Source organism: Oryctolagus cuniculus, chromosome X (genome assembly GCF_964237555.1).
Source record: "Oryctolagus cuniculus chromosome X, mOryCun1.1, whole genome shotgun sequence".
NCBI lineage: Eukaryota > Metazoa > Chordata > Mammalia > Lagomorpha > Leporidae > Oryctolagus > Oryctolagus cuniculus.
This window is the reverse complement of record NC_091453.1, coordinates 33,222,562-33,250,537: the sequence shown is the minus strand read 5'-3', so window position 1 is coordinate 33,250,537 and position 27,976 is coordinate 33,222,562. Positions and strand designations below refer to the sequence as shown.

At 50.6% G+C, this 27,976-nt stretch overlaps 1 protein-coding gene and 2 pseudogenes across 1 annotated transcript; all 3 read left to right on the top strand.

Annotated features, from left to right (window-relative positions):
* Positions 1 to 869: 869 nt before the first annotated feature.
* On the top strand, positions 870 to 2,430 carry LOC138847646 (UV excision repair protein RAD23 homolog B pseudogene; annotated as a pseudogene).
* A 5,277-nt stretch (positions 2,431 to 7,707) lies between these two features.
* Positions 7,708 to 8,952, top strand: LOC138847647 (UV excision repair protein RAD23 homolog B pseudogene; annotated as a pseudogene).
* Positions 8,953 to 26,374: 17,422 nt separating this feature from the next.
* On the top strand, positions 26,375 to 27,695 carry LOC100341464 (UV excision repair protein RAD23 homolog B). The gene has a single exon (XM_051827059.2). It carries the CDS (start codon positions 26,454 to 26,456, stop codon positions 27,465 to 27,467), a length of 1,014 nt encoding a protein of 337 aa, XP_051683019.2. The 5' UTR covers positions 26,375 to 26,453; the 3' UTR covers positions 27,468 to 27,695.
* The last annotated feature ends 281 nt before the right edge of the window (positions 27,696 to 27,976 follow it).

Sequence of the window (27,976 nt, the reverse complement as noted above, 5' to 3'; positions counted from 1 at the left end):
GGATGGCCCAAGGGCTTGCACACCTGCCACCAGCAAGCAGACCTGGGTTGAGTTCCTGGCTCCAACTTCAGCCTTGCATAGCCACAGTTATTCTATACACGTGGGCTCTGTTGCAAAGCCACAGTTATTCTGTACACGTAGGCTCTGAGCCATGCCACGGAAACCTCTCTATGTATCTGTCCCTCTCTGTATCACTCTACCTGCAAAATGAGAAAATATTTTTACAAGTCAACAAATGGAACTATATCAGATAGATTTCATCCTTCTCAGAGCATTGTTAAGTGCATGGTGTCTGAGGCATAAATAAGCCCATGGGTGTTTTTTCCAGTGTGAGGTGAAACATGGGGGATTTCATAGCATACCTTACACTTGGGTGGCAAGAGAGACTGCGCAGATATTTAAAGGAAAAAGAGCAATGTGCAGGAACAGAACTTGGATGTGCACAAAGGGATACAATGTTCCAGAGCTTATTACAGAGTTAGCAAACGGAGAAAGTTCTAGAAAGGCTGGCAGTCTCCCAAAGGGATCTAAAAGACGCTGCGAAGCACCAGAAGCTGAGACAGAGGCCCCGGGAGCTCGGAGTGCATCGCCGAGCGAGGCCGAGCACCGCGACCGGGTGGGTGGCGAAGGAGCGTCCGGGCGTGGGAGGGCCCCTCCCGGCCACCGTCACGCGGGGAGCAACGGCTACTCCTGGGTGGGGGAGGGGCTGGCGGCGGCACGGCGGCCATCTTGAGCCAGGGGCCCTCACTGCGGAGGCCGGGGCTCACGGAAGAAGGCCCCGCGGGCAGGGCAGAGCGCGCTGGGCAGGGCGACTGGGACCCGCCCCCGCAGGGTCCCGAGAGCCAGAGGCAGAGGCAGTGTGAGGAGCGCGGCGGTGCCCGCCCCGCCAGGCCTCGCGCCCGCCTGCCCGGCGGCCAGCACGCGCCCCAGCCCGGCCAGCCGACCAGGCCGCGGCCCTGCGCGGCGGCGCCATGCGGCTCACCCTCGAGGCCGGGCCGCAGCTCACCTTCCACATCGACATTGACCCCAGCCAGATGGTGAGGGCCCTCAAGGAGAAAATTGAAGCCGAGCAGGGCAGAGATGCCTTTCCGGTAGCGGGGCAGCAGCTCCTTTATGCGGGCCGCGTCCTCCCGGACGACGCTGTGCTCAGAGACTGTCAGATCCACGAGCACCACGCTGTGACGGTCCTGGTGGCCAGACCCGAGGCGGCGACCACAGCAGCACCGACCACGGCCACGGCCACGGCCACGGCCACAGCTGGGCAGTCCCATCCTGCCACCGCGGCATCGGCTGGTGCTGGGGCCCCAGCGCGCGGCCCTGCCTTGCCCGCCGCGCCTGCCACCTCCACGCATGCCACGTCCGCGCCTGCCTCCGTGTCAGCATCCAGTACAGCGTCGGCTCAGCCTGCACCTGCTGGCGCACCTCAAGCTGCAGGGCAGCAGGCAGGCCCGCCAGGGTCTCCAAGCCCCACACCAGATGATGCCATCGCGGGACCCTCCTCTCGGGCCCAGCCGTCTGAGCAGGCAGCAAGGGCGCTGCTGACACGTCCGGCTTCCGAGCAAATGGTCGCCGAGATCGTGTCCATGGGCTACGAACGGGAGCAGGTCCTTGCAGCCCTGAGAGCCAGCTTCAACAACCCTCACAGAGCCGTGGAGTATCTTTTAATGGGACTCCCCGGAGACAGGGCAAGTGCGGCCGAGGTCGAGCCCCCTCAAGCCGGGAGCAGCGGAGCTGGTCGGTCTTCAGCGGTGGAGGCAGATGCAGGGGCTGCGACATCGGGTTCTGGAGGACACCCCCTGGATGTTTTACGGAATTTACCAGAGTTTGAAGAGTTGAGACGAATCATTCAGCACTTCCCATCTTTGCTTCCAGGAGTGCTGCAACGCTTATGTCCACAGGATCCTCAATTGGAAGATCAACTTAGACAGTACCAGGAGTACTTGGTTCATATGCTAACTACCGCGGAGGAGGAAGATGGCAGTGAAGGAGGAGGAGGAGGTGAAGGAGTTGACAATGCAGAAACTGCAGAAACAGTAAGAGAAGATGACAGCTACATTGAAGTAACACCTCAGGAACAGGCAGCTATAGAGAGGTTGAAGGCTTTGGGCTTTCCTGAAGGCCTTGTGATACAAGCATATTTTGCTTGTGAGAAGAATGAGATCTTAGCTGCCAGTTTGTTATCCGACCTGGCTATGGAGGAGGACTGAAAGGGACTCTCCTGTGGCTCACATTTCATGCCATTCGTTACGCTGACTTTGTCTCCTACAGCGTCTTGGATGACTTGGCCTTAGGTTCACCATACTTGGCATCAGAACTAGATGTTGGGGCAGGGGCGGGAGTCACACGTTGCAGGGTGGGGAGAGATACCCTGCCTGGCTGCTTCAACCAGCAGGTGCCTCAAATCCACACAGTGTGCAGAGTAGGCTGCCACCCACCAGCAGCCATTGCAGGTCCTCATTTCTCCTGTGAAGCACCAAGTCACTTGTAGGTTTCTCCCTTTGCAGTGGACTCCATCCACAATTGTAGTTTTCGTTATTTCTTTGAAACAACTTCAACTTTTCCTAGGTTTCCTTTCTGTGTTCTACTATCCTATCATTACTTCTTTCTGTCTTGGATACAAAACTAAGTCATTTTGCTGGGAATCTGTTTTCAGTGCACTCCATCCAGAGTACGCCCAGAGTAATGTAATGCCCTTCTTTCTATTTCTTTAATTCACATTGGTTTTGGAAACAGTGTCTCCTCCATAGAAATGTTTGTAAAAAATTTATTTATATATTTGAATGTCAGACTTACAGAGAAGCAGAGGCTGAGAGAGAGAGAGAAATAGATTTCTTCCATCTGTTCAGCCATATGGGGAGTAAAATTTTGGCTCGATGACCTCTCTCTCCCTCTGCCTCTCTATAACTGTAGTTTTCAAATAAATAATCTTAAAAAATACCTCTGTCATTGGAATGTATGCGATCCATGTCTAATGTGATTGGAGTAACTATAGCTGGAAAGGCAGAGTGATGTTGCTGTTCTCTTTGATTTTCTTTTTTGTTAGAAGAAAAATGACACGTGTCAAATATCTGTGTACATTATACTTTTATTGCAATAAAGCTTTGAAAATATTTTATTCATTTACTTGAGAGTTAGAATTACAGATAGAGAGTGGGAGAGGGGCGGTGCTGTGGTGCGGTGGGTTAATGCCCTGGCCTGAAATGCCAGCATCCCATATGGGTGCCAGTTCGAGTCCCGGCTGCTCCACTTCCAATCCAGCTCTCTGCTATGGCCTGGGAAAGCAATAGAAGAAGGCCCAAATCCTTCGGCTCTTGAACCCATGTTGGAGACCCAGAAGAAGTTTCTGACTCCTGGCTTCGGATCAATGCAGTTCCAGCCGTTGCAGCCAATTGGGGAGTGAACCAGAGCATGGAAGACCTCTCTCTCTCTCTCTCTCTCTCCCTCCCTCCCTCCCCCCTTTTTCGGTATAACTCTTTCAAATAAACAAATAAATCTTCTTTTAAAAAAACAGGGAGAGTGGGAGAGACAGGAGTAGGTCTTCCACCCAGTGGTTCACTCTCCAATGGCCACAATGTCAGGAGCTGACCCTATGTGAAACCAAGAACCAGAAGCTTCCTCTGGGTCTCCCACACGGGTGCAGGGGCCCACACATTGGGCCATCTTCACTGCTTTCCCAGGCCATCAGCAGAGGGCCTGTTGGAAGAGGAGCAGCTGGGACATGAAACAGGGCCCTCATGGCATTCTGGCACAGCAGGTGGAGGCACAGCCTGCAGTGCCTTCAGGACGGGCCCCACACTAAAGTTTTAAAGCCACACTTGCATGTTTGCTGTGGACGTGTCCCGCTGAGAATTGATGACTGTTGAGGCCCGTGCACAAGAGCAGCATCCCCTTCCCCTCTCTATTGCCTTTCTTGGGCAGAAATTGGTCGTAAGTGAGAGACCTGCCCAGTTAGAACCCACTGAGTGGTGAGCCAGCTCAGAATTCAGACGAGTATTTCAAATCTCCTTTCTGGTATTTGTAAATGCAGCGCTTTCTTAGAGAAGAATCTGTTACTACTGAGACCACCCGTAAATATTACTGTCAACAAGAGTAGGCTGTGGTATGGCACTTGTTTTGGGGACTAGCTTACTTCACTAGGTAGAACAGATTCAAGTTGCATCCATTTGGTGTCAAATGACAGGATTTCATTTTATACTGCTGTGTACTATTCAATAGTGTACATATACCATAATGTCTTTATCCAGACTTCAGTTAATGGACAGACATCTGGGTTGATTCCCTCTCTTAGCTAGTGTGAATTGAGCTGCAGTAAACATGTGGGTACAGCTAACACTTGGATATGCTGATTCCATTTCCCTTGGGTAAATTCCCAGGAGTGGGATGTTTGGGTCATCTGGTAGGTCTACATTTAGAAGTCTGAAGTATCTCCATGCTGTCTTCCACAGCAGCTGTACCAATTTACACTCCCACATCCTAGCCAACGTTTGTGGTTTGTTGACTTCCGTATGAAAGACATTCTAACGCGGGTGAGGTGAAACTTCACTGTGGATTTGATGTGCATGTGCCTGACAGCTTGTGATACTCAACATTTTTTCATGTGTCCATTGGCCATTTGAATTTCCTCTTTTGCAAATGCTTGTTCAAGTAATGTGCCCATTTCTTAACTGGATTGTGTGTTTTCATGTTGTTGAATTTCTTGAAATTTTTGGATTCTGGTAAAGTTGCTTCATTGAAACATGCCTGTGGGGAGCAACCCGGACTAGACTAAGTTACTGGAATTAAGACTTATTCTAGCCGGCGCCGTGGCTCACTAGGCTAATCCTCCACCTTGCGGCGCCGGCACACCGGGTTCTAGTCCCGGTTGGGGCGCCGGATTCTGTCCCGGTTGCCCCTCTTCCAGGCCAGCTCTCTGCTATGGCCAGGGAGTGCAGTGGAGGATGGCCCAGGTGCTTGGGCCCTGCACCCCATGGGAGACCAGGAAAAGCACCTGGCTCCTGGCTCCTGCCAGGATCAGTGCGGTGCGCCGGCTGCAGCGGCGGCCATTGGAGGGTGAACCAGCGGCAAAAGGAAGACCTTTCTCTCTCTGTCTCTCTCTCTCACTGTCCACTCTGCCTGTCAAAAAAAAAAAAAAAAAAAAAAAAAGACTTATTCTATGCATCTGCTCTCCCACAATATGGCGCTGAGAAGGGAGAAACAGCTTCTACACAGCTGCCTCCAGTTCAACCAATAAACTGTAGGACCTGCTCCTGATTGGAGGAGAGCAGCGTACTCGGCGTGTGGGTAGCCAAGTTGGGATTGGTGGAAGAGGACTATAAAGGAGGAGAGAGACAACATGCACCAGGAACATCTGAGGGAACACCTGTGCAGCCCCCGAGAGAGCCGGCCAGCGGTGTTCCGCTCCCCTGTGGAAGTTGGGAAAGTGGCCAGGGGGAACCGCCCTTCCATGGAGGTGGAAGGGACGGTAGCCAACCCGGGAAGAACCAGCAGCAAACCCGGGGAGGGCCGAGCAGACAAAAGAACAGCGCAGGGTCCTGTGTCATTCCTCCATGAAGAGGGGGAGTGACACATGCCAAAGATTGAAATTAGAAGACAAAACTACAGATTTTCTAAATAAATCACAGGAAGGAGTTTCAGAGTTAAGACTTGAGAAAGACTTCTTAGATGTTAAACTTCAAGCAACATCCAACAATTTTCAAAGGAATCATTTGAACTAGGAAATTTGCTGTGCCTGTTCTGCAAAAACCCATCACGGATCAAATAAGCAAGGACTGGCAATAGACTGGCCAATTTATGTGCAAACCACTCATGTAACAAAAGGACTCAGTCATAGAATGTATGAGAATATTTTGGAAACCCACGTCACAAGGCAACAAATAGAAGAATTCAGGGGCAGGCACTTGGAGCATTAGTTTAGGCTGCTCTAGCGATGTCAGTCCCACATGGACATAAATGATTCAAGTCCAGGCTTCACTGCAAATCTAGATCCATAGTAATGCACACCTGGGATGCACAGGTGATGGTTCAATATGTCTGTCCCTACCACAAACTTGTGAGGTGGGAATGCAGCTATGAGATGCTCTTTAGCCAGGCCAGCCATGGTCTGTGGGCTCTGAAGGAGTGAATTGTGGATGGAAGATGTGTCTGTCCCTGTCTCCTGCCTCAAGTACACCAACATGGGATCCATGGACTGAGTTCCTGGTTCCTGACTTCTGTGACACAGCCCTACCTGTTAACCAGGGTTTGGGGATGCATATATAAGAAGAGAAAACTCTGTCTGTCTCTTCTTGCTGTCTCTGCACATATTAAAATAAAAAATAATAAAGGTGGTTAGTTTATCTTTAAAAATTTATATGGAGGCCAGTCCTGTGGCGTAGCAGGTTTACCTGCCACCTGTGGTGCCAGCATCCCATATTGGCAATGATTAGGGTCCCAGCTGCTCCACTTCCGATCCAGCTCTCTGCTATGCCCTGGGAAAGCAGTGGAACATGGCCCATGTCCTTGGGCACCTGCATCTGCATGTGAGACCTGGAAGAAGCTCCTGACTCATGGCTTCTGATCAGCACAGTTTTGGCCATTGCCGCCAATTGGAGAGTGGAGCAGAGGACTGAGGATCTCTCTCTCTCTCTCTCTCCTTACTCTGCCTCTGCCTCTCCTTCTCTATGTAGCTCTGACTTTCAAATAAATAAATAAAAAGTTACATGGTATCCCATGAATATGTACAGTTTCTATAGGTCAATGCAAACAGAATATCAAGGGACTATTGTAGTGGGTTTGCAAACCACTAAGGAAGCCAGCATCCCATGTTAGAGTGCAGTGAGGCCCAGCTCCCCTGCTTGTCATCCAGTTCCCGGTTCACGGGCCTGGAAACAAGCCCAGGATGGCCCAAGGGCTTGCACACCTGCCACCAGCAAACAGTCCTGGGTTGAGTTCCTGGCTCCAACTTCAGCCTTGCATAGCCACAGTTATGCTGTACACGTAGGCTCTGAGCCATGCCACGAAAACCTCTCTATATATCTGTCCCTCTCTGTATCACTCTACCTGCAAAATGAGAAAATATTTTTACAAGTCAACAAATGGAACTATATCAGATAGATTTCATCCTTTCAGAGCATTGTTAAGAGCATGGTGTCTGAGGCGTAAATTAGCCCATGGGTGTTTTTTCCACAGTGTGAGGTGAAACATGGGGGATTTCATAGCATACCTTACACTTGGGTGGCAAGAGAGACTGCGCAGATATTTAAGGAGAAAGAGCAATGTGCAGGAACAGAACTTGGATGTGCACAAAGGGATACAATGTTCCAGAGCTTATTACAGAGTTAGCAAACGGAGAAAGTTCTAGAAAGGTTAGCAGTCCCCCAAAGGGATCTAAAAGAGGCTGTGAAGCACCAGAAGCCCAGACAGAGGCCCCGGGAGCTCGGAGGGCATCGACGAGCGAGGCCGAGCACCGCGACCGGGTGGGTGGCGAAGGAGCGTCCGGGCGTGGGAGGGCCCCTCCCGGCCACCGTCACGCGGGGAGCAACGGCTACTCCTGGGTGGGGGAGGGGCTGGCGGCGGCACGGCGGCCATCTTGAGCCAGGGGCCCGCACTGCGGAGGCCGGGGCTCACGGAAGAAGGCCCCGCGGGCAGGGCAGAGCGCGCTGGGCAGGGCGACTGGGACCCGCCCCCGCAGGGTCCCGAGAGCCAGAGGCAGAGGCAGTGTGAGGAGCGCGGCGGTGCCCGCCCCGCCAGGCCTCGCGCCCGCCTGCCCGGCGGCCAGCACGCGCCCCAGCCCGGCCAGCCGACCAGGCCGCGGCCCTGCGCGGCGGCGCCATGCGGCTCACCCTCGAGGCCGGGCCGCAGCTCACCTTCCACATCGACATTGACCCCGGCCAGACGGTCAGGGCCCTCAAGGAGAAAATTGAAGCCGAGCAGGGCAGAGATGCCTTTCCGGTAGCGGGGCAGCAGCTCCTTTATGCGGGCCGCGTCCTCCCGGACGACGCTGTGCTCAGAGACTGTCAGATCCACGAGCACCACGCGGTGACGGTCCTGGTGGCCAGACCCGAGGCGGCGACCACAGCAGCACCGGCCACGGCCACGGCCACGGCCACAGCTGGGCAGTCCCATCCTGCCACCGCGGCATCGGCTGGTGCTGGGGCCCCAGCCCGCGGCCCTGCCTTGCCCGCCGCGCCTGCCACCTCCACGCATGCCACGTCCGCGCCTGCCACCTCCACGCATGCCACACCTGCACCTGCCTCTGCGTCAGCATCCAGTACAGCCTCAGCTCAGCCTGCACCTGCTGGCGCACCTGCGTCACCTCAAGCTGCAGGGCAGCAGGCAGGCCCGCCAGGGGCTCCAAGCCCCACACCAGATGATGCCATCGCGGGACCCTCCTCTCGGGCCCAGCCGTCTGAGCAGGCAGCAAGGGCGCTGCTGACACGTCCAGCTTCCGAGCAAATGGTCGCCGAGATCGTGTCCATGGGCTACGAACGGGAGCAGGTCCTTGCAGCCCTGAGAGCCAGCTTCAACAACCCTCACAGAGCCGTGGAGTATCTTTTAATGGGACTCCCCGGAGACAGGGCAAGTGCGGCCGAGGTCGAGCCCCCTCAAGCCGGGAGCAGCGGAGCTGGTCGTGAAGAAGCTGGCCATGAAGGAGGAGGAGTGGACAGCGCGGGAACCGAAGAAGCATCAACAGGAGATGGCAGCTATGTGGAAGTAACACCCCAGGAATTGGCAGCTATAGAGCGGTTGAAGGCTTTGGGCTTTCCTCAGGGACTTGTGGTTGAAGCATATTTTGCTTGTGAGAAGAATGAGGAGTGGGCTGCCAATTTTCTGCTCGAGCAGGACTTGGAGGAGGACTGAAAGGGACTCTCCTGTGGCTCACATTTCATGCCATTTGTTAACGCTGGCTCACATCTCCCGCCATTCCGCTCGTTGCACTGACTTTGTCTCCTACAGCGTCTTGGATGACTTGGCCTTAGGTTCACCATACTTGGCATCAGAACTAGATGTTGGGGCAGGGGCGGGAGTCACACGTTGCAGGGTGGGGAGAGATACCCTGCCTGGCTGCTTCAACCAGCAGGTGCCTCAAATCCACACAGTGTGCAGAGTAGGCTGCCACCCACCAGCAGCCATTGCAGGTCCTCATTTCTCCTGTGAAGCACCAAGTCACTTGTAGGTTTCTCCCTTTGCAGTGGACTCCATCCGCAATTGTAGTTTTCGTTATTTCTTTGAAACAACTTCAACTTTTCCTAGGTTTCCTTTCTGTGGTCTATGATCCTATCATTTCTTCTTTCTGTGATGCCTCTGTCTAGGATACAACACCAAGTCACTTTTGCTAGGTTTCTGTTTTCAGTGGGCTCCATCCGGAGTACTCCCAGGGTAATGTCATGCCCTTCTTTCTAGTTCTTTTTGCACATTGGTTTTGGACACAGTCTCCGCTCTATAGAAATGTTTTTCAAAGATTGTATTTATATATAGAAAGGCAGAGTTACAGAGAGGCAGAGGTCGAGAGAGTGAGAGGAAAAGCAATAGCCAGAGAGAGAGGTCTTCCATCTGTTTAGCCATGTGGGCAGTAAACTATCGATTGGAGGATTCTCTCTTTTCCTCCCTCTCTGTCTCTCTCTCTGTCTGTCTCCCTCTGCCTTATGGAAAACAACTTTCAAATAAATTAATCTTAAAAAATTTCTCTCTCATTAGAATGTATGTGAGACCTGTCTAACTTGATTTGAGTAACTACCTGGATAGACAGAGTGATGTTGCTGTTCTCTTTGGTTTTCTTTGGTTTTCATTATAAGCAAAATGCCCCGTATCCATTATCTGTGCATGTTATATCTATTTCAATAAAGCCTTTAAAAAGATTTTATTCATTTATTGGAGAGATACAGTTACAGAGAGAGAGAGAAGGGTGAAGGTCTTCCAACAAGTGGTTCACTCCCCAAATGGCCACTATGGCTGGAGCTAACCCTGTGTAAAACCAAGAACCAGAAGCTTCCTCAGGGTCTCCCACAACGGTGCAGGGACCCAAGCACTTGGGCCATCTTCTACTGCTTTCCAGGCCATAAGCAGAGAGCTGGATTTTTAGAGGAGCAGCTGGGACTCAAACCATGCCCACATGACATGCTGGCCCTTCAGGCAGAGTCATAGCCTACAATGCCGCAGTGCTGGCACTGCAATCAAGTTTTAAAAACACAGTTGCATGTTTGCTGTGGACGTGTCCCATTGTGAATTTATCACCTTTGAGGCCCATGCACAAGAGCAGCATTCCCTCCCCTTCTCTCTCTCTCTCTCTCTTTTTTTTTTTTTTTTTTTTTGACAGGCAGAGTGGACAGTGAGAGAGAGAGACAGAGAGAAAGGTCTTCCTTTTGCCATTGGTTCACACTCCAATGGCTGCCGCGGCCAGCGCACTGCGCTGATCCGATGGCAGGAGCCAGGTGCTTCTCCTGGTCTCCCATGGGGTGCAGGGCCAAGTACTTGGGCCATCCTCCATTACACTCCCTGGCCACAGCAGAGAGCTGGCCTGGAAAAGGGGCAACCGGGACAGAATCCGGCGCCCCGACCGGGACTAGAACCTGGTGTGGCCGGTGCCACAAGGCGGAGGATTAGCCTAGTGAGCCAAGCCGCCGGTCTTGCCTTTTCCTTGGCAGGAATATGACTGGGAGCTGGCCATAAGTAAAATAGCTGCCTATTTAAAAAACTGACTGAATGGTGAGCCAGATCAGAAAGCAAACAAGTATTTCAAAATACACTTTCTGGTATTTGTAAATGTAGTGCTCTGCTAGAGAAAAATATGTTACTACTGATGTCATCCGTAAATATTACTGTCAACAAGTGTAGTCACTTGTATGGCATTTGATTTTGGGCCTAGCTTATTTCACTAAGTATAATGGATTCCAGTTACATCCATTTTGTTTCAAATGACAGGATTCCATTGTATACTGTGTACTATGCAATAGTGTACATATATTATAATGACCATATTCAGTCTTCAGGTGATGGACATTTGGTTTGTTTCCCTATCTTAGCTATTGTGAATTCAGCTGCAGTAAGCATGAAGGTATAGCTAGCACTTTCATATGCTGATTTCATTTCCTTTGTGTAAATTCCCAGGAGTGGGATGTTTGGGTCATATGCTAGGTCTCCATTCAGAATTCTGAGGTATCTCAGACAGTATATTGTTTCCCCAGTAGCTGTACCAGTTTACATTCTCAACAAGTGTGGATCAGTTGCCTTTTCCCAAATCCTCGGCAAATGTTTGTGGTTTGTTGACTTCTGTATGAAAGACATTCTAAGGGGGTGAGGTGAAACTATACTGTGAATTTGATTTGCAATTCCCTGACAGCTAGTGGTCCTGAGCATTTTTTCATGTATCTCTTGGACATTTTATTTCCTCTTATGACAAATGCTGTCGCTCCCCGTCTTCGTGGAGGAACGACACAGGACCCTGCGCTGTTCTTTCGTCTGTTCGGCCCTCCCCGGGTTTGCTGCTGGTTCTTCCCGGGTTGGCTACTGTCCCTTCCACCTCCGTGGAAGGGCAGTTCCCCCTGGCCACATTCCCCACTTCCGCAGGGGAGCGGCACACCGCTGGCCGGCTCTCTCGGGGGCTGCACAGGTGTTCCTTCAGATAGATGTTCCCCTTAGATGTTCCTGGTGCATGCCGTCTCTCTCCTCCTTTATAGTCCTCCTCCGCCAATCCCAACTCTGCTGCCCACACGCCGAGTACGCTGCTCTCCTCCAATCAGGAGCAAGTCCTACAGTTTATTGGCTGAACTGGAGGCAGCTGTGTAGAAGCTGTTTTCTTCTCTCCCAGCGCCATATTGTGGGAGAGCAGATGCACAGAATAAGTCTTAATTCCAGTAACTTAGTCTAGTCCGAGTTGCTCCCCACAAATGCCTGTTCAAGTAATTTGCCCATTTCTTATCTGGATTGTTTGCTTTCTTGCCATTGAGTTCATGAGCTCATTTTAGATTCTGGTAAAGTTGTTGCATTGAAATATGACAAAGACTTAAATTAGAATATAAAAGTACAGATTTTTAAATAAATCACAGGAAAGAGTTTCAGAATTAAGACTTGGAAAAGACATCCTAAACATGACAATTAAAGCAATATCCAACAATTTTTAAAGGAATCATTTGAACTAGGAAATTAGCTATGTCTGTTCTGCAAAAAACCAGTAAGGATCAAGTTAGCAAAGACAGGCAACAAAATGGCCAAAATACATGCAGATCACTCATGTAACAAAAGGACTTATTCATACAGTGTACAAAAATATTACTGAAAATTCACGTCAGACAGGCAATGATAAGCTGAATTGAGGGGCAGGCACTTGGAACATTAGTTTAGGCTGCTCTAGCAATGTCAGTCCCACATGGACATAAATGATTCAAGTCCAGGCTTCACTGCAAATCTAGATCCATAGTAATGCACACCTGGGGTGCAGGGTTCAATACGTCTTTCCATACCACTAATGTGAGAGGTGGGAATGCAGCTATGAGCTGCTCTTCAGCCAGGCCAGCCATGGTCTGTGGGCTCTGAAGGAGTGAACTGGTAGATGGAAGATGTGTCTGTCCCTGTCTCCTGCCTCTCAAGTACAATGGAAGAAAGCAGCATTTAGAAAAAATGTGTGTTCTAGTGCCAAAAATGTATCGCTTCCTGCACGTGTACTCAAAATACCATTTCCAAGCAGTTTATAAATCATTGTCGTTGTTTTTTTCATATCTCAAGGCAGGAGCGGGAGTGAGAAACAGAGACACTCCTCCAGTTGCCCACCACAATGGGACCTGGCAGAGGCCAAAGCCATGAGGCAGGAACTCCTCTAGTCACCCAGGTAGATGGGAGGGCCCCAGGTTCTTAGGCGCCACATTCTGCCGCTGTGCCAGCTGCCATAGGCTGGGGGCTATATTAGAAGCAGAGGAGCTGGGCCTCAAACCAAAACTCCCATATGGGACGCTGGCATCCCAGGCAGTAGTTTCACCTGCTGTGCCAACAGGCTGCCCTAAACCAAGAATTCTCTAATCAGCAAAGCTGACTTTGGGGAATGAAAAAGCCATCCAGAAGTTAACCCTGAAAGAAATCTTGGACACTCTGGCCAGCAGAACTTCCTTGAAACAGTGGGTCAAACACATCCTTACGACAGAAATGCAGAACTAAAAGAGGGGGTCTCCCAACATGGAATGAAAGGCAGTAGAACAGCAGGTGTCCAAAGAGAGGTACGCATAGGACAGAGCCTAAACTAAGGAGAAAGTGCTGATATTTCACAGAAAGGTAGAAGGAAGGATTTGGAATATTTTCACCATAAAGAAATGTTGTTGGGGAGTCAGATGTGTTGACCTTGATTTGTACATTACACACGGTTTCCATGGATTCCAACAACACACACTGGACTCCAAGTTTGGCATAGCAGTGTAGACAGACGCAGATTGGGACACCTGCACCCCACACTGGTATGCCTGCCTATATTCAAGTGCTTGCTTGGCTGCCAGTTTTAGTTTGCTATGGATGCAGACTGTGGTGTCCAGCAGGGGAGGCATCACATACTTGGATCCCTGCCACCAACATGGGATCCATGGACTGAGTTCCTGGCTCCTGGCTTCTGCCTGACAGAGCCCCAGCTCTTAACCAGGCTTTGGGGAAGCATATGAAGGAGGAGAAACCTCTGTCTGTCTTTTCTTGCTGACTCTCCACATTTCAAAATAAAAAATTGCAAAGGTGGTGAGTTTCTATTTAAAAAGGTACATGGTATCACATGCATATGTAAAGTTTCTATACGTCAATGCAAAAAGAATTTCAAGGTACAGTTGTTGTGGGTTTGGAGACAACATGGGAAGCCAGCATCCCTTGTCAGAGTGTTAGTTCAATGCCCAGCACCTAGCTTGTCATCGAGCTCCTGGATCATGGGCCTGGGAAAAAAGCCAAGGATGGCCCAATGGCTTGGGTACATGACACCAGCAGGCGGACTGGACTGAGTTCCTGGCTCCAACCTATTCTGTCCACATGGGCATTGAGCCACAGCCTGGAAGATATATACATATGTGTGTGTGTGTGTGTGTGTTCCTCTCTGTATCACTCTGCCTGCTAATGATCAAATATTTTTTACAGATCAACAAAAGGGTCTGTATCAAATAGATTTCACTTTTGCTCAGAACATTGTCAGTATCTGCAAGGTGGCTGAAGCAAAAATTAACCAATTGGTGTGGTTTCCACAGTGTGAGCAGAAACACTGAGGATTTATTTCATACCCTATCTTGCACTTGGGAGATAGGGGAGATTGCACAGAGAGTTAAACAGGGAGTCTGGCGGCCCCGTCAGACACGGGGAGAACGTCCTGCACAAGCAGGCTGCCTCTCCAGGACACTGGCATTTCCTCTACTAACACCTTCCTGTGCTGCAGGTGTGACCTTGCAGATTTAAATCACACCTTCAGGGTGGGTGCAGTCTTTAGTCAGAGCTGGCAGGGGAAGGGGATGAGAACCTGGGGAGAGCTGGATCAGCTCCAAGAGACCCTGGCTATTTTGTGTGACCTTGCAGTTTAAACCATGCCTCCAGTATAGCTGCGATCTTCCACCCAGAGCTAGCAGTGGAGGGGGCTGATCCCCTATGGAGACAGGCGGTCTCCAGGAGACCCCTGCAGGCTCCTTGAGCCCCAAGGAAACAGCATACGTACGTGAAACCCCTGTCCAATGGGCACCCCCAGTAGCATAACTCAATTAACAATTAGTACTGCCTTCAAATCCGAGGACGCTTCCTCAAAGCCAGTGTGCTGCTGGGGCGTTCCACCTGTCTTCTGAAGCACCAGACACTTTCTCTATTGCTTGTCAATGCAATAAAGTTTCTGCCTCTTTGCAAATAGTTTTCTGGCTTTTCATTTCTGTACTAAGCTGGGGAAAAGAACCCACGAGACTCATTCCAGCAACGGCCCTCCCTCCGTGACCGGTAACCTCTTTGGCACCCAACGTGGGCCTTGATAGAAGACTTCACCAGGGTCTGTATTCCTTCCCACAAGCGGGACCAGATCTTTGGGAATGACCGTTGATCATCCGGCATCTCACCACTCTCCGAGTACATGGAGTCCTTCTGGCCACAGCTTAGCCACAGCCTAAATTTCAGAGGGATTGTAAAAGGGGGAGGGTAGCTAGGAAGGGCAGTTGGCTGAGAGCCTAGAGACCCTCCCCCCCAATCTCATTTTGGTTTTCTAGTGGCCAGACTGTGACCCAAAATCCTTGCCTCTCTCTTGGAGGGATGCCTGCTCATGCCACCTACTGCTATGTGAGCGGGGCTTAGCCTTACCTAGGGTAATATTGGCCCTCCAGTTAAACTCAGACAACTAGATAGCAGACAATCATGAGCAATAGGAGAAGCAACACATCTGTCCAATCCTAGAGCCATTCATGTTAGGAATAGTTCATGGAGACTGTTTGGGATTGTTATGAAACATAATTTAAAACTAAGGCTGGGAAGTAGATCAAGGAAATCAGCAGATAGAAAAATGTCACAAGTATAAAAATGTGTTCTTGGTAAAGAAGGTTAAAAAGAAAAAGAGACTTTTTTTAAATAGAGGAAGGACATGGTTTGTATAAATTGCTTTATCTTAATGGCTAGTTTACTCTAGACTGGAATGGAAAGGTAGAAAGGTTTGACTAAGTTGCAGAAGGTGTGATGAAGTCACAGAAATTAATGAAAGGCAAAATTTTTGGATACAAAAGTTATTCTATTTTCTTTAACATAAAATTAGAGTCTGATCCCCTATTAAAGTAATGATGTTTTTGCAACAATAAGGCCACAACCAGAGTCAAGGGAAGGAAAACAAACCCCTGACACTTTGAAAAGTGGCTGCTCCCAATTGTCTGGTGAAGTTAAATGCAGTTATCGGGGCTGGCACTGTGGCGCAGCCAGTTAAGACTCTGGCCTGAAGCGCCGGCATCCCATATGGGCACCAGTTCGAACCCAGCTGCTCCACTTCCAATCCAGCTCTCTACTATGGCCTGAGAAAGCCAAAGAAGATGGCCCAAGTCCTTGGGTCCCTGCACCCAAGGGGATACTCGTGGGATACCCCACCCACGTGGGATACTCGGAAGAAGCTCCCGGCTCCTGGCTTAGGATCAGTGCAGTTGCGGCCAATTGCAGAGTGAACCAGAGGATAGAAGACCTCTCTCTCTCTACCTCTCTTCTCTCTGTGTAACTCTGTCTTTCAAATAAATAAATAAATCTTTAAAAAATGCAGTTATCTTGTCTAGGGAGGGAAGATATCCTAAGCTCTCTATCCATAACTCCAGTCATAAATCTGTCCTATAAATGTGACCCACGTATCTCCTTTGTAGCATGCCACACCCACCAACCTTTTGAAGTGTGGTCCTAAGTCACATAGGCTGCAATTTAGACACAGTTCTGTAAGGGTTAAAGTATGATGCTAACAAACCTATAAATATTGTAATACACCTAGGCACAGGGTTCAATTGTCAAAACCATATTTCCCCCTGAGCCTGCTGGCATTAAAAAACTGCCCCTGTTCCTCCACTGTTTCTGGTGCCTGTCAGAATGCAGAACGTTCCCCCTCCGAGTTTCTTGTTACAGTAAAAGGACGCCATGTGTAAAATGTTCAGATAAGTAACCAAAATTTTTGACCCCTCTCTGTCAGGTCACTGTGCATGCTCCTTTTGTCTCCATAAGGGTTTCTGAGACAGATGTTTGTAAAGAGCCTCAGAGAAAAATGTGAGGCTGTTCTTGGGATACAGTAACTTTTCTTCAGTTGCCTAAGCCCTAAAAAAACAGAGAGTCCACGGGAGGCATGGACTTTAAAGGTCTTTGAGACATCACCAGTCAGGACAGGCTTGACCTTCTGATAGTTTGGTATGAGAGTTAAACTGCTTTCAGAGTTGGAGGCAGCAGCATTACGGGGGGAATAGGCCATTTTATCAAGGCCCTCATCCTGAGAGGCAAAGGAGTGGAGACCAGGGGCGGGATAAACTGAGACGGGAGTAGGAGTGGCAATCCTCACACTCGTAAGGCCTGTCCTGGTGGACAGGAAGGCCATCCTTGTGATGACCACTCACAGAGGGCTGTGCCCCAGGGGCCGGACCTCCCAGTGCCTGCCAGGCTCAGTCCTCATGTTAGGGTTGTATAGAGAGAGGAAGCGACCTCTCTAGGCAGTCCATTCTCTCTCCTTTATTATTCAATGGGATCTCAGTCCTCACGAGTGGATCCCCAGACACCTCTTCGATGCATCCTTAAGAGTTGGGATCACTTTGACCTCCAGGTCCTCGGAAAGAAGGTCCTGAATTTCTTCTGCACTGAGTCCTGGCCGAAATACCCATTTAATGTTGGGGAGACCTGGCCTCCACAGGGAAGTCTCAATTATAACATCATACTACAACTAGATCTTGTCTATAGGTGTGAAGGCAAGTAGGGAGAAATTCCTTATGTCCAACTGTTCTTCTATCTTAGAGAACACGCAGACTTGTTCCAAAACTGTAACGTAGAAAAAGTGCTGGTGCAGGCCGTGGGAGGCAAGCTGGGTATGGAAGAAGAAAAATCAGTCGAGGTGTCTCCAAGGTCATTCCCAGAGCCCCCTCATCCCTAAAGCCCCAAGATCAACCTTGTCCCCCTTATCCTAGGCCAACTCCCAGATGGAGTAAGGCACCTCGACCTTACCAAAGTATGCAAGGAGATGGAATGTTTCCCTTGCAGGTGGTGGGAGCTAGTGAATTTGGCTCAGAGGTTAGCACTGTGTCTTTTTCTCGGGCTAAATTACAAGAGGTTAAAAAAAAAAGACCTGGAAGATTACACAGACAACCCAGAGCAGTAAATATAGGCTTTTGAACAACGTAAAGTATTATACGATCTGACAGAGAAAGATGTCACTTTACTCCTCAATCAGACACTAACTTCCATAGAGAGAAAGAGTGCTAGCAAAGGCACGGGAGGCAGGCAATGATTATTATAACTTCCTAAGTGTAAAACAGAAAAACTGTGTAAAAATCCAAGTAGGGGCTGAGGTAGTGCCCACTAAAATCCCTGATTGGGATCCTGGGTAGGAGAGGGATGAGTGGGAACAAAATCATTATATTTACTGCATCTTTAAAGGGCTAAAATGAGCAAAAATCAAACATTTTCACTGTGGGCAATTAATGGCTGTGCAGCAGGGGGAATCTGAACCTCCTGTGACCTTCCTAAAAAAATTCAACAGGGTAATGCTTAAATTCACTAACCTGGACCCTGGAGCGGTGGATGGAGAAGAAGCTGTCCTTAAGAACAAATTCCTGACCCAGTCTGCCCTGGATATATAAAGGAAGCTCCAACAGTTAATGGCAGATCCTGATAAGTCCTCTTTGGACCAATCATTTCAGGTGGCTAATACTGTCTAATATAATAGGTACTGGGAAAAGGAGAAACAGGAAAACAGGCGCCATGGGGAAATCTTGGCTGCTATGGGTATAGCCACCTCAGGCAAGGCCCATAAATCAAAAACCTGTCTCAAATGTGGGGAGGCGGAACACTTTCCAAAGGACTTTCCCAAGCCTGCACAAAAGAAACCACCTCCTAGACCCTGTCCAATCTGTAAGAAGGAGCACTGGGAATCCAAGTGTCCCAGGCTCTGAAGGGAGCAGGGGCTACTGGACCAGAACTCCCAGTGACGGGTCCCAGGGCCTACTCTCCAGGCTCCCACCACTTGGGTTCATACTGAGGAGCCCTGGACCTCTCTGATGGTGGACTCACAGTCAGATTTCTCCTTGCCATTGGTGCTAGATTTTCAGCCTTGCCCTTTTCTCCTGGGCCTGGGTCCACACAAAAGTTAGCCATTCAGGGCAAATCAGGCCAGCCTCTTGAACGGTATTTTACTCAGCCTTTGGCTTGCTCCTGGGATGACTTCCACTTCCACCAGTACTTCCTGATAATCCCTGAGACCCAAGCACCTCTCTTGGGGAGGGACATTCTGGATAAGGCTATGTAGGCCTGGTTCTTCCCTCTGAGGTCTATGGCTGCTTTCCTTTAGTTGAGGTAGATATTGGTCCTGCTGTGTGGACAGATGGGGAAACAATTGGTTGGGCTCTCTCAGCCAAACCTGTGGTTATCCACCTCTAAGACCCCTCAGTTTACCCAAGACAAAAGGCAACACCCCTAAAACCAGAGGTCCAAGAGGGGCTAAAGCCCATTTTCAACCAGTTAGTAGAGCTGGATTACTAGTAGAGTGTGTGAGTCCATACAACACACCCATTCTAGAGGTCAGAAAAGGGGCCAATAAGTGGTGACTAGTACAAGATCTGAGACTGATAAATGAAGCCATTGTCCCATGGCACCCAGTAGTTCCTAACCGCTACACCCTCTGAACCCAAGTCCCTGGTAAGGCCAAATGTTCTTCAGTGCTTGATTTAAGAGATGCCTTTTTCTGCATCCCTCTACATTTCCAGAGATAACCTCTATTTGCATTTGAAGATCTGAGAGGCGGAGGGCGGCAGCTGACATGGACTGTCCTCCCACAGGGATTCCGAGATAGTCCTCACCTGCTTGGAATGACTTTGGCTAAGGATCTAGAGGAATGGCAATTTTCTGGGGCTACCTCCATCCAGTATGTGGATGACCTTTTAGTGGCCTGTTGAAGATGTGTGATTCAGCTCCCAGGTCCCTCCTCAATTTTCTAGCCCAGAAGAGCCATAAGGTCTTCAAAGACAAGGCACAGTTAAGTGAATTCAAAGTGACTTATCTAGGAATGATACTAGAGGGAAATACCAGAATGCTAGGAGGGGATAGCATTCAGCCAGTATTGGGCTTTCTCTTGCCACAAACCCCCAACAACTAAGAGGATTTCTTAGGGCCACAGGTTATTGTCCGATTTGGATCCCAAGGTATGCAGTGTTAGCGAGATCCCTCTACAAGTTCTTCAAGAGGCCCAAGGAAATGCTAAGCTCCCTGAATGGCCTCAGGAGGAAAAACAAGCTTTCAATCAATTAAAACAGGCTTTAAGCAGAGCCCCAGCACCGGATCTCCCCACACAAGAAAGCTTTGATTAATATGCCTACGAAAAAAGGGGAGTAGTCATGGGAGTCCTAACACAGAACTGGGGAGGGAGCATCCAGCCAGTAGCAATATCTAAGTAAGGAATTAGACCCAGTAGCTAAGGGATGGTCAGTCTGCTTGAAAGCCCTGGCATCTGTGGAACTCTTAATCCCAGAGGCTCAAAAATTCACTCTGGAAAGATCCCTCATTGTTTTGTCCCCACAGGTCCTCAGGAGTATTCTAGATAGAAGGGGACATCTCTGGCTGTCAGATAATCACAACCTTAGCTACCAAGCTTCACGCATGGAAGGGACCAAAATATGCTTTAAAAAGTTCCCTGCTTTAAACCCAGCCATTTTCTTCCTGGAAAAAAAATGGGAAAAAACCTCCATTCATGTGAGGAGACCCTACCATGGGACTCCTCATCTTGATCTGACAGATAAACCCATTCTTAACCCAGACTGGGAGTTGTTTACTGATGGCAGTTTACTGGTTTAGGAGGGGATCTGATATGCCAGGTATGCTGTCATCTCAGAATTAAAACTGATAGAAGCCATACACTTCCCACTTCCATCAGTGCTTAGCTAGCAGAATCTATTGCTCTAACAGCCATCCTAAGATTAGCAAAGGGCAAGTCAGTCAATATTTATACTGACTCTAAATACCTTTCCTTAACTTGCATGCTCATGCAGCACTTTGGAAAGAGAGGGGACTTCTAATCTCAGGGGGATCCCCAACCAAGCAGAGGACTGAAACCCTCAATTTACTTGAGGCAATCCTTATGTCACCCAGGGCCACTGCGATGCACTGCAAAGGACATCAATGGGATATGGGCTCTGTTTCAAAAGGAAACACACTGGCAGATAAGGCAACCCAGCAGGCTGCCATTTCAAAAATCTCTGAGGCCATGGTTTTATGGGAAGAATCTTTATTACCGCATGAAAGGCCCTCTTACACTCAGAAAACTTACAGGGGAAAGAGGCAGGATGCAGTCTTGACCATCAAGGTTGGTAGATTACCCTTGATGGACGACTCTGGTTGCCACGAAGTGTCCAGTGGAAGGTCCTAAAAACCCTCCACCAGATGCATCATCTGGTAAGAAACAACACCCTGGCTCTGTTTCAGCGCCTGTTTACAGGAAAAAAAGTTATCGGGCCGGCGCCGTGGCTCACTAGGCTAATCCTCCGCCTAGCGGCGCCGGCACACTGGGTTCTAGTCCCGGTCGGGGCGCCGGATTCTGTCCCGGTTGCCCCTCTTCCAGGCCAGCTCTCTGCTGTGGCCAGGGAGTGCAGTGGAGGATGGCCCAGGTGCTTGGACCCTGCACCCCATGGGAGACCAGGAGAAGCACCTGGCTCCTGGCTCCTGCCATCGGATCAGCGCGGTGCGCCGGCCGCAGGGCGCCGGCCGCGGCGGCCATTGGAGAGTGAACCAACGGCAAAGGAAGACCTTTCTCTCTGTCTCTCTCTCTCTCACTGTCCACTCTGCCTGTCAAAAAAAAAAAAAAAAGTTATCATAGACAGTCAAATGGGTGATACAGGGATATGAGATCTGCTTGTGATTCAACACTAAAAACAGGCTATTGCCCTCCCCCAAGGAAAACAACAAAAGGGCACTTATCTAGGTAAGGATTGGCAGAAGGATTTCACCCACATGCAGGGAACTAAGAAACACAAAATGGGCCGGCGACGCGGCTCAATAGGCTAATCCTCTACCTGCGGCACCGGCACACCGGGTTCTAGTCCCAGTCGGAGTGCTGCATTCTGTCCCAGTTGCCCCTCTTCCAGTCCAGCTCTCTGCTGTGGCCCAGGAGGGCAGTGGAGGATGGCCCAAGTGCTTGGGCCCTGCACCCACATGGGAGACCAGGAGAAGCACCTGGCTCCTAGCTTCGAATCAGCGCAGTGCGCCGGCTATAGCACGCCGGCCACTGTGGCCATTGGAGGGTGAACCAACGGTAAAGGAAGACATTTCTCTCTCTCTCTCTCTCTCTCTCACTGTCCACTCTGCCTGTCAAAAAAAAAAAAAAAAAAAAAAAAAAAAAAAAGAAAGAAAGAAAAGAAACACAAAATGATGCTGGCCTTGGTCGATACCTTCTCAGGATGGGTTGAGGCATTTGCTTGTAATCTAAAAAGGTGACTAAAGTAATAAGAATTTTACTAAATTAGATTATTACATGTTTTGGGATTCCTCACTCCTTATGGAGTGACAATGGCTCAGCCTTTAAATCAGAGGTCACCCAGGGAATCATCCAGGCTTTAGGAATTGACTTTAATATACAACTGTGCATGGAACCCTCAGTCCTTAGGAAAAGTTGAAAAAGCCAGTGGTATTCTAAAGAGACATATTTTAAAATTAGCTCAGGAGGTACAAGCCCCCTGGTGGCAGCTTCTAAATCTAGCCATAATATGGGTTCGCAGCACCCCTGGAAGCCTAGGCCTCATCCCCTTAAAAAAAAAAAAAAAACCTGCCAGTGCCGTGGCTCAATAGGCTAATCCTCCTCCTTGCGGCACCGGCACACCAGGTTCTAGTTCCGGTTGGGGCGCCGGATTCTGTCCTGGTTGCCCCTCTTCCAGGCCAGCTCTCTGCTGTGGCCCGGGAGTGCAGTGGAGGATGGCCCAAGTGCTTGGGCCCTGCACCCCATGGGAGACCAGAAGAAGCACCTGGCTCCTGCCTTTGGATCAGCGTGGTGCACCGGCCGCGGCGGCCACTGGAGGGTGAACCAATGGCAAAAGGAAGACCTTTCTCTCTGTCTCTCTCTCTCACTATCCACTCTGCCTGTCAAAACAAAAAACAAACAAACAAACAAACAAACAAAACAAAAAACAAAACAAAACAAAAAAAACTTTATGGGACACCTTTTCTTACTAGATGAAGAGGCCCAATGGATAACTGACTGTCACTCATCTGTCAGCCTTTCAGTGGGCATATGTGAGTTACACAAGGGCTCCCATCCAGGAGAAGGAAAGCCCCTCTTCCTCTCTGTAGATCTAGTCTTGATAAGGGCATTAGAGAAGGGGACTCACAAGCCGTTTTGGGAAGGACCCTTCCCTGTCATCCTATCCACCCCCTCCACTATTAAGATCTCTGGGATAGACACCTGGATATACCATTCTAGAGAAAAAAAAGGGGGGGACAGCTACTGAGACCACACCAGTGCCAGAGACCTTAGACCAGCTCAAACCCTCTGGAGTCCACCTACACCTATAAATCGCTGGAAGGCCTAAAGCTACTCTTCAAAAAGACACCTGAGTGATAAGTACCTTGACTGCAACCCCATGCAATTCTTTTCTCTCTCCTAGGTGCTGGTGATAGTACTCTTTATACTTTTATTTCTTGGCCTAGTGAAACCACCCCCAAAGGACTAGGGATGCCCTCCAAATCTGGTCTTGACCGCTAACAGGGTTGCTAGGGGGAAGACACACCTGCTTCCCATCGCCTCTGTCTCCTGTTTCATACGGATACACACAGCCACTGGCTCTCTCCAAACAGGCAGGATCGAGCCTAACTCCCTCGTTCATGTAGCAAGTATAGCTACTAACATAAGCAACTGCTAGATATGCCATTCTTCCCTACAAACTGCGAATGAGCCCCGGTGGTTTAAAGTGCAACCTTGGAATGCACCTGCCTTGATGGTTACCAAACAAAAACTGTCCTTCCTTAACCCTATCATCCCACAGACCAGCTCTCTTGGGAAGGGGAACTAACTTCCTGTGTAGATATGGGAGGGCTATATTGCTATCCTTCTATCTTTGACCCATCAACTGCAAAAAAATCTCTGAAAATAAAACTACAGCTGTTCTAACTTGCAAAACAGCATTTAAAATGTTCCAGAGTGTTGAGGGCAGAGACAATATAACCCACACTCATACAAAGAAACATCAATTCCTTAGAAGCACCTTAGAGGAAGGAGGGAATATGATTTTTTTTTGACAGGCAGAGTGGACCGAGAGAGAGAGAGACAGAGAGAAAGGTCTTCCTTTGCCGTTGGTTCACCCTCCAATGGCTGCCGCGGCCGGCGCACTGCAGTGATCCGATGGCAGGAGCCAGGTGCTTCTCCTGGTCTCCCATGGGGTGCAGGGCCCAAGCACTTGGGCCATCCTCCACTGCACTCCCTGGCCACAGCAGAGAGCTGGCCTGGAAGAGGGGCAACCAAGACAGAATCCAGCACCCCAACCGGGACTAGAACCTTGTGTGCTGGCACCGCTAGGTGGAGGATTAGCCTAGTGAGCCCTGGCGCTGGCCCGGGAATATGATTCTTAACAATAAGATTACTGACCTCCTTAACATCACCGATGATCCTAGACCCCGGAACGTGGGCCTGAAGCAGTACAATTCCTCTGCCTCCCAAGAGGAATGCTCTTTATGGGCTATGATAATTTATCTAAAAAGACATGGGGTGTAAGATGTCTACACCCCTAGGATGTTGGGCACTGGACCAATTGATAGAAAACTCAGAGATCTAAACCAAACTGCAATTGAAGAGACTTACCAGGCCCTCTCAAAAACTAACACTAAAATCAGAGTCAAAAGAGAATCAGTGACCCCGATCACACTAGGTGTGACAGCCCTGGCAGCATCCTTGACTGGGCTGACGTATGGAGTGGATAGTACTCACCTGCAGGTCTCAAACATCACCACTACTGTGAGAGACATAGCCCAAGAAGTTGGCTTCAGCTTTAGAGATTTACAAAGTTCTCTAAACTCACTAGCCCAGATGGCCCTAGACCACAGATATGCTAGCCCAATAGGGAGGAGTATTGCCGTAGCAAACACCTCTTCTTGCTTCTAGGTCAACACCTCAGGAGCTGCAGTCACACAAACAGATCACATCCTCCAAAAAGCAGTGTGGTTAAAAAACTTCTCAGTAAAACCCACCTGACAGGTCAAGTTTGGGAACAACTAAAATCTTGGTTAGCATCCACAGCATGGCTACTGTCTCTGCTGAGCCCATTCTGTATGCTACTACTTAGTCTAATGTTTGGCCCATGTATCTTTAATTGGCCTGTCAAATTTGTCTCTCAAAGGTTAAAATCCATCAAGATGCAAGGGGTCGTTCAGATGAAACCCTGTATGGAGACTGGATTCTAACACAGCAGCCTGGAAGGCCGCCACTACTCTGACCTGCCGCAACCTACTGGGCCTTAAGAAGATGACCCCCACGCCCCCACACCCACCCCGCTAGCAAGAGGTATCCAGTGCGACATCAATGGCACAAGTCCTCAGAGTAGTAGGGTGTGTAATAAAAAGGAGGGGATTTGAGGCAAGCCAGTGGGCCTGGAGTCTGGCGGCCCCGTCAGACACGGGGAGAACGTCCTGCACAAGCAGGCTGCCTCTCCAGGACACTGGCATTTCCTCTACTAACACCTTCCTGTGCTGCAGGTGTGACCTTGCAGATTTAAATCACACCTTCAGGGTGGGTGCAGTCTTTAGTCAGAGCTGGCAGGGGAAGGGGATGAGAACCTGGGGAGAGCTGGATCAGCTCCAAGAGACCCTGGCTATTTTGTGTGACCTTGCAGTTTAAACCATGCCTCCAGTATAGCTGCGATCTTCCACCCAGAGCTAGCAGTGGAGGGCGCTGATCCCCTATGGAGACAGGCGGTCTCCAGGAGACCCCTGCAGGCTCCTTGAGCCCCAAGGAAACAGCATACGTACGTGAAACCCCTGTCCAATGGGCACCCCCAGTAGCATAACTCAATTAACAATTAGTACTGCCTTCAAATCCGAGGACGCTTCCTCAAAGCCAGTGTGCTGCTGGGGCGTTCCACCTGTCTTCTGAAGCACCAGACACTTTCTCTATTGCTTGTCAATGCAATAAAGTTTCTGCCTCTTTGCAAATAGTTTTCTGGCTTTTCATTTCTGTACTAAGCTGGGGAAAAGAACCCACGAGACTCGCTCTGGCAACCATCCTCCCTTCATGACTGGTATCAAACAGCACAAGTGTAGGAAACAGAAAATGAATAAACACAAAGGGATACAATGTTCCAGAGCTTATTACAGAGTTAGCAAACGGAGAAAGTTCTAGAAAGGCTGGCAGTCTCCCAAAGGGATCTAAAAGACGCTGCGAAGCACCAGAAGCCGAGACAGAGGCCCGGGAGCTCGGAGGGCATGGACGAGCGAGGCCGAGCACCGCGACCGGGTGGGTGGCGAAGGAGCGTCCGGGCGTGGGAGGGCCCCTCCCGGCCACCGTCACGCGGGGAGCAACGGCTACTCCTGGGTGAGGGAGGGGCTGGCGGCGGCACGGCGGCCATCTTGAGCCAGGGGCCCGCACTGCGGAGGCCGGGGCTCACGGAAGGAGGCCCCGCGGGCAGGGCAGAGCGCGCTGGGCAGGGCGACTGGGACCCGCCCCCGCAGGGTCCCGAGAGCCAGAGGCAGAGGCAGTGTGAGGAGCGCGGCGGCGCCCGCCCCGCCAGGCCTCGCGCCCGCCTGCCCGGCGGCCAGCACGCGCCCCAGCCCGGCCAGCCGACCAGGCCGCGGCCCTGCGCGGCGGCGCCATGCGGCTCACCCTCGAGGCCGGGCCGCAGCTCACCTTCCACATCGACATTGACCCCGGCCAGACGGTGAGGGCCCTCAAGGAGAAAATTGAAGCCGAGCAGGGCAGAGATGCCTTTCCGGTAGCGGGGCAGCAGCTCCTTTATGCGGGCCGCGTCCTCCCGGACGACGCTGTGCTCAGAGACTGTCAGATCCACGAGCACCACGCTGTGACGGTCCTGGTGGCCAGACCCGAGGCGGCGACCACAGCAGCACCGGCCACGGCCACGGCCACGGCCACAGCTGGGCAGTCCCATCCTGCCACCGCGGCATCGGCTGGCGCTGGGGCCCCAGTGCGCGGCCCTGCCTTGCCCGCCGCGCCTGCCACCTCCACGCATGCCACGTCCGCGCCTGCCACCTCCACGCGTGCCACACCTGCACCTGCCTCTGCGTCAGCATCCAGTACAGCGTCGGCTCAGCCTGCACCTGCTGGCGCACCTCAAGCTGCAGGGCAGCAGGCAGGTCCGCCAGGGGCTCCAAGCCCCACACCAGATGATGCCATCGCGGGACCCTCCTCTCGGGCCCAGCCGTCTGAGCAGGCAGCAAGGCTGACACGTCCGGCTTCCGAGCAAATGGTCGCCGAGATCGTGTCCATGGGCTACGAACGGGAGCACGTCCTTGCAGCCCTGAGAGCCAGCTTCAACAACCCTCACAGAGCCGTGGAGTATCTTTTAATGGGACTCCCCGGAGACAGGGCAAGTGCGGCCGAGGTCGAGCCCCCTCAAGCCGGTAGCAGCGGAGCTGGTCGTGAAGAAGCTGGCCATGAAGGAGGAGGAGTGGACAGCGCGGGAACCGAGGAAGCATCAACAGGAGATGGCAGCTATGTGGAAGTAACACCCCAGGAATTGGCAGCTATAGAGCGGTTGAAGGCTTTGGGCTTTCCTCAGGGACTTGTGGTTGAAGCATATTTTGCTTGTGAGAAGAATGAGGAGTGGGCTGCCAATTTTCTGCTCGAGCAGGACTTGGAGGAGGACTGAAAGGGACTCTCCTGTGGCTCACATCTCCCGCCGTTCCATTCGTTACGCTGACTTTGTCTCCTACCGCGTCTTGGATGACTTGGCCTTAGGTTCACCATACTTGGCATCAGAACTAGATGTTGGGGCAGGGGCGGGAGTCACACGTTGCAGGGTGGGGAGAGATACCCTGCCTGGCTGCTTCAACCAGCAGGTGCCTCAAATCCACACAGTGTGCAGAGTAGGCTGCCACCCACCAGCAGCCATTGCAGGTCCTCATTTCTCCTGTGAAGCACCAAGTCACTTGTAGGTTTCTCCCTTTGCAGTGGACTCCATCCACAATTGTAGTTTTCGTTATTTCTTTGAAACAACTTCAACTTTTCCTAGGTTTCCTTTCTGTGTTCTACTATCCTATCATTTCTTCTTTCTGTGATGCCTCTGTCTAGGATACAACACTAAGTCACTTTTGCTAGGTTTCTGTTTTCAGTGGGCTCCATCCGGAGTACTCCCAGGGTAATGTAATGCCGTTCCTT